Source organism: Neodiprion fabricii, chromosome 2, assembly GCF_021155785.1.
Source record: "Neodiprion fabricii isolate iyNeoFabr1 chromosome 2, iyNeoFabr1.1, whole genome shotgun sequence".
In the NCBI taxonomy this organism is placed as follows: Eukaryota; Metazoa; Arthropoda; class Insecta; order Hymenoptera; family Diprionidae; genus Neodiprion; species Neodiprion fabricii.
The window spans coordinates 2,499,949-2,511,607 of record NC_060240.1 but is presented as its reverse complement, the minus strand read 5'-3'; the positions used below and the strand labels follow the sequence as shown (position 1 = coordinate 2,511,607).

Below are 11,659 nucleotides of genomic sequence, written 5' to 3'. Positions count from 1 at the left end.
GCCTGCAGCGAAAACTGTTTGTAATTGCAAATTTGCTCGTAAGCAGTTTAGGTCAGCGTATAATTACATAACATTTGAAACGAATGGCCAAATATTCATGTCATCTTTTCAATGTTAGTCGCTTCCACGCTCTGCGTATTATAATGAAATCGATAATGCGGTATTGCAATTTGGCACATTTCTGCCAAGGTATGACTGCAAACTCTTGAGAGAAATAAAAAAATTTGACTCTAGTTTAAATTTAGAAGAATATGAAAAAGAAAAGGCATAAAATTAGATTACTGAATTTAGTTTTGAAAAGTATTTTTTATTTTTTTTTTTGTAGCTACTACATGATTATTGCCAATCAAAATGCCTGCATCTTGTTACAAGCGATTTTTTTTTTTCTTCAGCAATACTTGAATAATATCCAAAATTGTACCTCGTTCAAATATCTGAGGAAGTGAATAATTCTTTTTTCTTTTTTACACACGACAGTGAATAGATAACTATAATATATTAGTTTTGCTTTATATAAATTAGTAAATTCATGCTTCAGTTTAAATTTGTACAAATTACTTGACTTTGCAAAAATATTAGGATATTGAATTTTCGTTTTTTTTTTTTTTTTTCTTCATTTTTCGTTGGTAAATTTTTTTCTTTTCTTTCTATGCGTTTCTTGTCAGGTATAGTATATTATCGAGAAGTATGAGAGAAAAAAAGAAAGTAAAAATATATATATACATATATTATTTTTCATAGTAAGAATAAATGATGTATCTAAATTGAAGGTAAAAAAAAAAAAAAAAGAGGGATAAAAAATGAAAACACGTTTTCTAAGCAATTATACGTATAATTCATAATTTAGAAATAAATCCCCTCGACAGGAGGGGCAAGGAAAACAGCCTTCTAGTGTCTGTATAAATTTTTAAGGGGTCTGACTGGCCAGCCTGCCAATACCCGAGCGGACACAGCACATACGTTACAAGAGAGATAAAAACACATAATATGAATAATCTGCCCTTTTAAGAAACTACAACCAACTGAAAAAAAAGTGAGGGAGAAAAAAAAAAAAATAAATAAACAATTAGCGGGTTAAAGAATCGAAAGAAAAAAAATATCTACACATTTATGGGCTCCTCGCCTTCGTTCAACTAATAATATGAAAAATTATTACAGGAATTTTATCCTAAGGTAAGCTAGATTCTAAGAAACATAAATAAAAATTTGTATATAAAATAAAAAATAATATTAATTCTTCACTTCCCGGCTGTACGACGTCAAAATAAACGCGAGCGAAATGACGTTGGTGAGGATAAAAAAAAAAAAATATATATATATGTTTGAAACAAAAACGTATACATATATATACAGTATATAGTTGAATAAATATTTGTATATATATATATATATATGTATGCATTCATATATCCTAAATTAATGGCCCAAGTTTAAACTGCATACGAAATGTGTTCCGCAAACATAACGGCCGATCACAGCGTGCTATAAAAATATGTATATATATGTCTCAAAGACGTAAGTGCTTCCTAATAAGGTAATATGAATAATAATAATAATAGTAACAAAATAATAATAATAGTGATAGTAATAAAGCTTGTCCAAAAATAATCGACAATTTAGTACTTTGTACTGGACAAAATTACAAATGACACTCATCTACCAGGATTGTCCTCTGAATATATTTTCTTGCTTCAAAGAAAACAAAAGTGAAAACTAAAAGCTCCGTTCTCTCAATATTTGGTAAGCTTTAGTTTTTGTTACACGTACCCAAGAAATTCATTTCCTTTAAAATTCAGCCGTTCAATAATCTACAGCGATTATTATAATTTCCGAACTCGTTGAGTGGGGAAAAAAAAAAGAAAAAAAAAAGGAATATAATTTACACAATCTGTGCATAGTAAATAGATGCACTTATAATATACAATATATAAAGCGTAACTTTATTTACGCCCTGCAGTTTGCTTTGGTATTTCTCTTCTTGAAAGGGCAGATTCGGTCTCGACTGTAATAATGACTTATTGCACACAAGGCTCGGCGTGTCGCAGGCTGCATATAATATATAATATATAAATATATACATATATATATGCGCGTGTATATATATATATATATATATTTGCGTGTGTGCGTCTCCATGAACTTACTCTAGTACGTGGTGTATTGTAATATTTGTCTAAAAAGCCTAGATCCATACTCACTGGTATTACACAGCTTGTGGCGCACCCATACTCTTATGTTATAACATTCATAAATTTGTTGGTGTTTATGGTTATTAGAAAATAGAATTTAGAGATGCCCATGCTGATATTCTTTCACCTCAACTCTTCAAATCTATCATTTCTAGTCTTCAACAAATATCCACGAGACTCTAGCATATTTCATTTCGTAAGACAAATTGTGATTTAAAAAACAGCATCTTGAGGGATATTTGAATGCTACTTGAATAACGGGTACACACTGTACATAAAAGGTACAACAATACTGAAGTTGAATTTCATATTATCTTCGATGAATTACGTCAATTGAAGGAGCGTAATAGAAATAAGTAATTTTGAGATTTCTTGATACAGGCAATAAAAAAATAAAGACACGAATATCAGACTAGATACGAAACAGATTTGAAGAGTTGATAAGTAGCGAGAATATATGAGAAAGAAGAATACGAATGAAAACCAAATCGAGGATTCTTCATTCTATCGCTAAGCACGCCGATATACATATACACACGTAATACATACCCATGTACATATACTGCATTCGTGTATATATCATGATTACTAATTTTGCATGATTTACAACCGATATATATATATATATGTATAAATTTATACATGTATATATAATATGTATATATAATTTGCGGTCTATCGTATATTGCATATACATATTATACATATACATGTATAAATTGTATAATGTTTTTGTATAACATACAAATATGTACATTTGACGAGAGAAAGAGTGTAAAAAAAAAAAAGGAAAAAAAACCAGAAGTATAAGTAATGTCTATCGGCTATCTACTACTACCTATTACTCCGAACAAATATTTACCTAATACTGGTAAATAAATTCAGTACAGACTTGTTCTCCTTTTGGCTTCTCGCCTTACTAAAAACGTTCCAAAATCTCAAAGTCTCGTCGCCAGCACCAGTCACAATGGCCTCGCCATCAGGCGACATTGCAAGGTACAAAACTCTGTACGAATGACCGGTGAGCTTAGCGACCTGAGTAAGACTCGGATATTTCCATACCAGAATCTGGTTTTGAGAATATCCGTGCGTACTGACCAGCTCCGAGCTGTGTTTACTCCATGCCAGATTGCAGACCTGAGATCCAGTGTCGACACACTGCATCGGCTGACCGGTCAAGGTGTTCCAGAACCTAATGCACCTGTCGGCGGTGCCTCCACCCGAAGCGAGTAAGCCGTGGTGATGAGGAGACCAGGCGATCGCCTTGACGGCTGCCAAATGTTCGGTGTACGTCTGAACAGGCGACAGGGAGTGAAGATTCCACACGTACAAACGGTTGTCGTTGCCTCCTGAAGCCAGGTACTGATTATCCGGGGACCACTTGAGCCCGCAGACCTCCTGACGATGGGCTCCGAGTCTTCGCTCTCCGACGACGCTCGGCGTTCTGACGTCCCTCTGGAGAATCAGTCTGTCCCTGCTCCCTGAAGACAGAACTTCGCCGTTCCAGGCCAACGCTCCGACCCTGGCGCTGTGTCCCTGTAGCTTGCTGACCTGTTTGTTAACGGCGACATCCCAGACCTGAATGTAGCCAAGATGAGTGCCGACCGCGACAAGGTTCCCCCTCTCGTTCCAAGCTACGGATGTGACGCTGTTGTTATCGCTGGAAAGGTCGCACAGCCGGGTGACTTGACTGGTGCAGGCGGACCAGAGATATACACAGCTGCCTAGGCCGACGCTGAGGACATTTTGGGAAGACCAGTCGACCAAGTTCAGATAAAAGTCATCCTGGAGCTCGGGGGCGTCGAGAACCTTGAACGGTATCCGGGATATCTTGCGAGTTGCTTTGCGGGGCGAACGCAGAAGCTTTTGGCTCTTGGAGCTTAGCGGAGACAGCGAGTAGGGCGAGCTCTGGTCCAGCAGGGTTCGATCCTTTGTCGGTGTTGTATACTTGAAAAGATTCTTACTCGCGAGTGGCGAGAGGACTCTGCGTTCCTCGCACTGGCCCTTCACGTCCTCGATGCTCGCTCCCAGGAGTTCGTTTTTCAGGAGACAGGAATAGGCGATACCGTCGCGACTCGCCTCCCCGCTCTCTCGAGTTTTCTTCGCCACCAGGCCGGCCCTGCCGCCCTCGGATATCATGGAAAACGTTGTCTGCCAGTTGTTGCCCGATCGTGTAGGTATGAAACGATCGAAACTGTTGTTCGTTGATTTCGTAGGCGAGAAATAAACGGGCGTTCCACAGCCCGAGTTCGCACCGCTGCCCATCATCATCGTCGTCGCGTCTATCGTGATATCATTATTAGGCTTCAACAGTCGCTTCTCGTATTCGTGATTGAACATTTTTTCCCCCAGAACTGAATGTTTTGTTTTTTTGCGTATTTTATTTTTTTCGTTTTCTCGGTCAACCTTTCCTTTCTTCGCTTTTCTTTTATCAGTTCAACAACAACAATAATAATAATAATAGTAATATATATTAATACCTACGCACTTCACACAACAACCGATCACCACATACTCGTGCGCCAGGCACTTTTTTTTTTTTTGGAGTAACGTGTGTGCGTTTTTCCTCTCCTCTTCTCGATTTCCTTCTTTTGTCTCTCTCTCTTCCTTTCTCTCGAAGCACGCACTTTAATCGGTTGTAATACAACTGTATCGAGGCATATTTTCACGTCGCACAACGTATCAGTTATATTTTTTCACGCAATTTAACCAACCCGTTGTAACTACTAATTCAACCGACCAGCCAGCCAGCACGACGTCCATTCGATTCGATGTCACTGCGGTACGTATGAATCTCCTCTCGTTGCTCTTTAACTTGATGTTCTTTTTTTCTTTCTCTCTCTTTTTACTCGAGCCGTGCAAGTTACAACCCGTCCAAGTCGCAACACGGACTGCCGCTTCTACGACTGCTGCTGCTGGCTGCAAACTACGGCTCTACGCTGCGTGAGGTTCACATAGCGTATCGTCCTGTCCTCTTTATTTTACCACCCAGCATTCGACGGCCAATGGTGAAGAGCAGGATGAAGCTAATTTTTCACCCGTGCTTAGAGTCTGACCCGACAGGGGCGCGCGGACTGCCGAGACGAGCCTACTTCACGCCGGTTGAGTTCATTGGAACAGCGAAACGGTCGGTCGCTGGCAAAGGGGGCGGTGGGGGGAAATCACGCAAACCTTGGCTCACGGATTACGGAGTTACCAAGAGTCGCCGCCTCACGGCCGCGCGTGAATTTCAACTACAAGATCGCATACGTCCCAATGGCGTAGACTTCACTCAGCGTGCTCGGAATAATCGCCCGCGTCGTTGAAATTCAGATTCAACGATTTTTGTTCAGTATCGCATCATCATTATACGATCTATTTGTTGAGTTTTATGCAATTCTATGCGAGCTGTAAACATTTATCTTGGATTATTGTTCTATTCGCGATTTTATTGAAGAAAAATAACACATTGCAATAATTCTGTTGGTTAGGTAGTTACGGCGTCAAGAGATCTTGTGGTACAAAATTTATGATGTAAAAATGCTTGCTAATGATGAATCGTCAGATTAATTACTAGAACAGCTTCGCGAACAAATATCATTCGACTTTATCATGGGCCAAGGACAGAAGTGTCTAACCATCAAAGAGTTAACGGCACACTTTCGTTTCCCATATGTTTGCAAATTTTTCACATTGCAGACATCGTTACGCCACTGGGTGATTTCGTTGTATGCACACACCAGGGTTAATTCTGTCTGCGGTGTTTGAGATTATGTACACTTAGGGAACAAAACTGTCCCTTAGGAATTAGAATGACTGTAATACATTCAGGTCATATCGGGAAATTTACCGGGATAGACGATCCTACCGACGATAAAGGAGTGGTCGGTGCTCCTACAAAGGTCTCGACTTCTTTGTTCGGAAAAGGTTCCGACTATAGTTCAAATGGTTCAGGTAGTAAGAAGTCACGCCCTTCGGATTCTTGGCCCCTGATAATATTGGCGCGCTGAACACATCATAGCCATGAGTAATTGGTATTAATTCGCATTGAAGAAGTTACAGATAAGCGTATAGCGATTGTTAATTAAATGCAGCTGAGCAATGACAATCAGGACGACTTCCCTCTATCAGAACGATCCCGCATGCCCAAAACCAGACGATTTTGATTACAACGTGATCATTGTTGGGTCCGGCATTACCGGGCTTTCGGCTGCCCATAAAATCGCCGAAAAAAATTGCGGTATCTCCGTTCTAGTGCTCGAAGGTAGCGGTAAGTTTTTTTCCGTACAGACGTAAATCCATGCGAACCGATTTCACGGAAAGTCGTGTTATATAAACGACGGAATATTGATCGCCGGATCAAAAAAATCAGAGACAAACTTCAACTACATCGAGTCTGGCATGAAATCGGTGATAAGAATAGTGATGGGCATATTAAATATCGGTAAATATCCGAATCAAGTAGTATTCTGCCCAGTAATAATCTTGTATAACACTGCACAGATAAAATCGGGGGAAGACTTGCCGTGTCAGGTGTAACGAAGGGGTTTTTTATCGACAACAGACAGAGGCACATAAACAGGTTGATAAGGGAACTCGGACTGACGTCGGAGTACAGAAAACCAAGTGGAAACGAAGACAGGATTTACTACTCTCGAAGTGGCCCGATCGTCGTTCGACGAGAAAAGATTACGGACGAAATCGATGACTTCGTCAACAGGGTATAACGAACTGAAAAAGGAGGAAAAAATTATACGGGAATCGGTTTATTCTGTCATACATTATACTATACACGAAGATGCGTTTTCCAGTTGGACCAGACCTTCCAGTCTTCCGACCTTAAAATCTGCGCAGATTATCCCGAGGCGAAAAAATTGGCCAGAATGAGCTTCGACGCTTTCATCGACGACTGTATAACTGGCTCCGAAGCCCGAGAACTCATGAAAGCAATCGTTTTCTCTATCTGCGGTAAACCAGTCTAAACTATCACGGTTCAGTACGCATTTTCTGTGATCATTGTATCGTACAACAGTCGAGTGGGTTGAGGGAAATTTTTCAGATCGGTAGACCGCAGTTTCCGGTCGAAGAAAAAATACCAAATTCAACTTTTTCTTGTACAAATAGAGCGAATCGTTCACCCGCAGGACTGGAAGCGGCCTCCGTATCCACTCTGTGGTTCATCGCGATGGCAATTGGCGCAGGCGGGTTAAAACGGAGGATAAAATTCGCCCTTGGAAGCGACTGGAGGAAATTTATACCGGTATATTAACCCTTTGAGGCACACGTTTTTCCTTCCAGTCAAATTCCTTGAAACTGCGTATATGAGGGTTCTCGAGGTCAGTGATTTCAAGAGTGGGATCAGATCTGAGAAATTTTCCAAATTCAAAATGCCGGATCTAATATGAGTGAATAGCATCAACTTTTATATTTTAGTCCGCCGTATTGAATCCGCTATCTTGAATTTTGAAATTCCTACGCCGGATTCGTTTTCAGCGAATCAGAAACTCCAAGATTACCGAGTTCCACTTTTCTAGTCCCCATAACCTTGCCGCAATGACATCGATCGTGTAAAAACACATTTTCAACACTTTGTTGATTTATATCGCTCACTATATTCGCAGAATCATCATAATCCCTGTTAAAACATCGATATTGACATCTTGAAATTCCAATTATGCAACAAAAGAAATGACAGCGATATCTCAAAAATTGAATATAAATCTTGAATATCCAATTCAATAGAGTCGTCTCGTATATGAGACGCTGTGCCGCAAAGGGTTAATTACCGAGTGAAAAAGAACGAGGATTGTACTGTAAATTCTAATTTCCGAATGCTTTCCAAGGGCGGAGCCGAAGAAATACTGAAAGGACTCTGGCGGATGGCGGTTCACGATGAGGGGACCAAAATTCAAACGAACAGCCTCGTCAAGCTGATAGAATTCAACGACGTTTCTGCCTACGTGTCGATTCTCAACGGCGAACAATACAAGTATCATCACACAGCCTTTGCATTGATATTATATCTTGAATCTATATAAACATGGCTTTGAAGCGAATCATGTTCAAAGAAGCGTATTTGCTTTTTTTCGTTAAGATGCGAGTACGTGATTGTTGCCGTGCCGCCGCCAGAAAGTTCGAAAATAAGGATACTTCCAGCGAACGAAGAAGTGTTGAAAAACCAAATATCTCACGAGCCTGGAAGGGCGACTTTCTTCGTGGCAAAATACGACGAGGCCTGGTGGCAGCGGAGCAATTACAGCGGGGACATTCTTGGCTCGATAGAGAACCCGAGCGAGCTTCGAATCGTCTACGAGGCGACTTGCCCGCCCGATTTATCGCCAGCGTTTTTGGCGGGCTTTTTGAAAAGAAGTGCCGATGAAAAGGTGCGAGATCAAAATAAGGTGACGACGATGAAATCTCGTCCGCTTTTCGGGCGCTTCGAAGGCGCGTGTGATCCCGTCATTCATGTGTTCATCGAAGCGTACACCGGTATCCGAGTTTGTAATACGCGAGGTAGACATTATATCCTTGCATACATGGTTCATGTACCGCGGATAGAAGTCAGGGACGTGATACTCGATTCGTTTCTTTTCACTATACTGGTAGATTTTTTGCTCGTTCAGTAGACCATACCAACCGGTTAGGATGGGCTAGACGAGAAGAACGATGACGACGAAGAGGAAGACGAACGTTGACCGCTTTTACACTTTTTACGTTTTATTGATGAAAACAAAGTGATGCGATGAAAAAGATGAAAATAAATAATCAATAATTCATCTACATACATACTTACAGAAGCATAGGAAGAGAGTAACAAAAACGCGAAGTAAAGCAAAAGAAAGATCGTTCTCGGCGTAATTACACGCGGGCAAGATCGACCGCTCGATCGGAAATGCTCGATCCATGCCCGGTTCAGGGGTATATTATTTGATATTTTGTATCTAAAATAAAACTACCCAGCCGCAGACCGAGCAGCGTTCATGCCGGGGAAAAAAATAGAGTAAAATAAGTCTAAGCCTAGTATATCCTTAATCTTATCCTCCACCGACAGACGACCCATCCTCTCGAGGCCCTGCGAAACTGCTGGACGAGAACGGTTTGGGGTGCGGATGGATCGGCCCTTTCATACTCGACGATGTTGAAGCACTACGCGGAATCTAAATGGTCGGAGGAAGAAGAGGATTCGGGGATGCACCGAGGCGGCCAACCCATGAGCGCGATGAAACCTTGCCACGTTAAATATCACCTAAACCCAATGCTGACACCGCATAAAAGGTTCGCTCGATGCTTTCGGCAAAACGAAACGAAATATCATCAGGGTGGCGACAATTTTGTTCAGTAAAAAAAAATTTAGAGTACCCTGACATTTTTCCCACGAAACTCAGGTAATGTTGGTCAGCTTTTATGACCAAAAGCTCCAGAAGTTTTGTACCTTGAATATTACGCAAATTTGGATCTAAAAAACACGTAGTATTGCCTCGATTCACAGAAATAATTAGAAATTGAACAATGATAAAATTTCCAAAAGTTAGCTTGACTGAATTAACGAAGCATATAGCTGAATTTTGAAAACGGTTTATAAAAAAAAAGGCACGTTTTTCTCTATGGTGCATGACAACTCCCTGACTATTCCCACTTTTCTGAATGATCTTGATTACAAATGCTGATTTTTAACTGAAACAGGGTTTACTGGGCGTGCAGTGAGTACGCGCGATTTTGGCCTGGAACGATGGACGGCGGCGTTGAATCGGGAGAATACTCGGCCTGTTCTATTCTGTACCAGGTTCGTCCGCAGTCCCTGAACAGTGAGGAGCTACGTTTTGTAACCCCGTGAGTTTGCTGTATACCTGTAATAACCCGTGATACATAGAGATGGTGGTTACATGTATACTCGAGGTCTATGATGTACCTGCACGAGATGCAGGGATACAAGGCTGACGACGACGTGCGTCGACCTTCGAGGAATTTGAAGGGAATCAAAGACCGTGACGTTACGACTTTTCAGGAAGACGGCGCCGGTCGCTGCCAGGAAGACCGATCTACCTCTCGACTTAGTTGCACTCCACTTTGTCACCACGGGGATCGTAACCGCGATTTTAATCATCTACTGCAAACCGGTTAAATAAACACGAAATCGCGCGAGTCTCCAGTATATATACATACATACATATATACATGTATATATTTTTTTTACTCTCACTGTTGGAGAAAGAGCAATAAAAAGGCAAGGTGTGTGGTACAGGTAAGAGGTTGAAAAAAATAAAATAAACATTACAACTCTGCGTATAAACGATTGTGCCCGCTGTTACTTGTGTATACCTATTTAAAATACAGATAAGCGTACGGGCATTGATTCATAGGTAGGTATAGTACATTATTGGAATTCGATAGTAAAAATTTTGTAGTAACGGTTTTGTTTTGTTTTTCTTTTTTTTTTTTTTTTATTTATTTTCATTTTTTATTTATGTTCCGTTTCTCTCTCAAGCTGCGCTACCTTTGTCTTATAGCCTGAAGCAGCGAGAGGTGTATTATTATAATTCTATAAATTAGCCAGGGATTTATTCAAATCCTTTCATCCACGTGAGGGTAAATGAAAATGAGGTATAAAAAACGTCACAACGCGGTTTGTGAAAGAGTGTATAAGCGGTGGCGAGGAGATCGGAGATCGTAACAACAGACTATAGTCGTCGCGATTCGACGTACGGGTTTTACTATGAACCCACTACGCTGGGTATCTCCTCGCTCCGCTCCGCCCTCCGGACGTAATATCTTTAAGGAGAAAGAGAGACGAGACGAGCGGAGAGCGGCAGAGCGGAAAAAAGAAAGGTCGAAGAAAAGAGTAATAAAATAAACTGCGAGAATTCCATCGTAACGTATAGTAAGATTCCACGAAATATTCTCCGACCTACAACTACCCGAGTATCAACTCTGCACACACGTGTGTTATAGTAGGCCCCTTGTTTGACCGGTTCTTAATGCTTAAACGTGAAAAAGAAACTCGCACAACGTGCCGATCACGCCAAGATCCGTTGAAGAATTTGAATATCGAAGCAGAGTTTCGCGCGTCGCCTCCGTAGTTCAAACTGATGTGTGTGCCTACATAATATGTATCTATGTCACATGATAAACTCTATAATAGAAAAAAAATAACAATAATACTAATAAAACTGAAGGGTTAGTTAGCTGCTTCTACACTTTATGCGTTAGTCTATGTATATAGAAAAGATCTGATTTTAACCGGTAAAAGGTCCGTTTGTTTTATGACGCCGTTTAAGAAAATGATCAAAAATTCGTCAACTTCGAGGGCTCAGAGCTGTATGTATGCGCGGAAAATAGTATATTGTGTAACGAAGATGCAACTCGGTCTTTTAGGGCCGAACGTAAGTTTATAACATGACTCGCAGGTGACCCAAAAATGAATATTGCAAATACGCGATGCGAAAAGACCGTTGCCTCCTCGTTGCACACGATTCTTCATATTATAGTAAGAG

The 11,659-nt window shown here is 40.7% G+C and overlaps 2 protein-coding genes across 2 annotated transcripts; one reads left to right on the top strand and one right to left on the bottom strand.

Annotated features, from left to right (window-relative positions):
- Window positions 1-390: 390 nt before the first annotated feature.
- Window positions 391-5,137, bottom strand: LOC124176910 (fizzy-related protein homolog). Its single transcript, XM_046558778.1, has one exon. It carries the CDS (start codon window positions 4,527-4,529, stop codon window positions 3,048-3,050), a length of 1,482 nt encoding a protein of 493 aa, XP_046414734.1. The 5' UTR covers window positions 4,530-5,137; the 3' UTR covers window positions 391-3,047.
- A 235-nt stretch (window positions 5,138-5,372) lies between these two features.
- Window positions 5,373-10,437, top strand: LOC124176909 (amine oxidase [flavin-containing] A). The gene is made up of 9 exons (XM_046558777.1): window positions 5,373-6,438; window positions 6,672-6,889; window positions 6,980-7,136; window positions 7,313-7,428; window positions 8,012-8,157; window positions 8,263-8,551; window positions 9,220-9,443; window positions 9,852-9,998; window positions 10,174-10,437. Exons 1-9 carry the CDS (start codon window positions 6,270-6,272, stop codon window positions 10,292-10,294), a joined length of 1,587 nt encoding a protein of 528 aa, XP_046414733.1. The 5' UTR covers window positions 5,373-6,269; the 3' UTR covers window positions 10,295-10,437.
- The last annotated feature ends 1,222 nt before the right edge of the window (window positions 10,438-11,659 follow it).

What these genes read in the sequence shown, in the direction of transcription:
- LOC124176910 (XM_046558778.1), bottom strand. Translation starts at nt 4,529, where the DNA reads ATGTTCAATCACGAATACGAGAAGCGACTGTTGAAGCCTAATAATGAT.
- LOC124176909 (XM_046558777.1), top strand. Translation starts at nt 6,270, where the DNA reads ATGACAATCAGGACGACTTCCCTCTATCAGAACGATCCCGCATGCCCA. An exon ending in CTCAACGGCGAACAATACAA is followed by an intron (nt 8,158 to 8,262) that starts GTATCATCACAC and finishes TTTTTCGTTAAG; the next exon opens with ATGCGAGTACGTGATTGTTG. An exon ending in GAGCTACGTTTTGTAACCCC is followed by an intron (nt 9,999 to 10,173) that starts GTGAGTTTGCTG and finishes ACGACTTTTCAG; the next exon opens with GAAGACGGCGCCGGTCGCTG.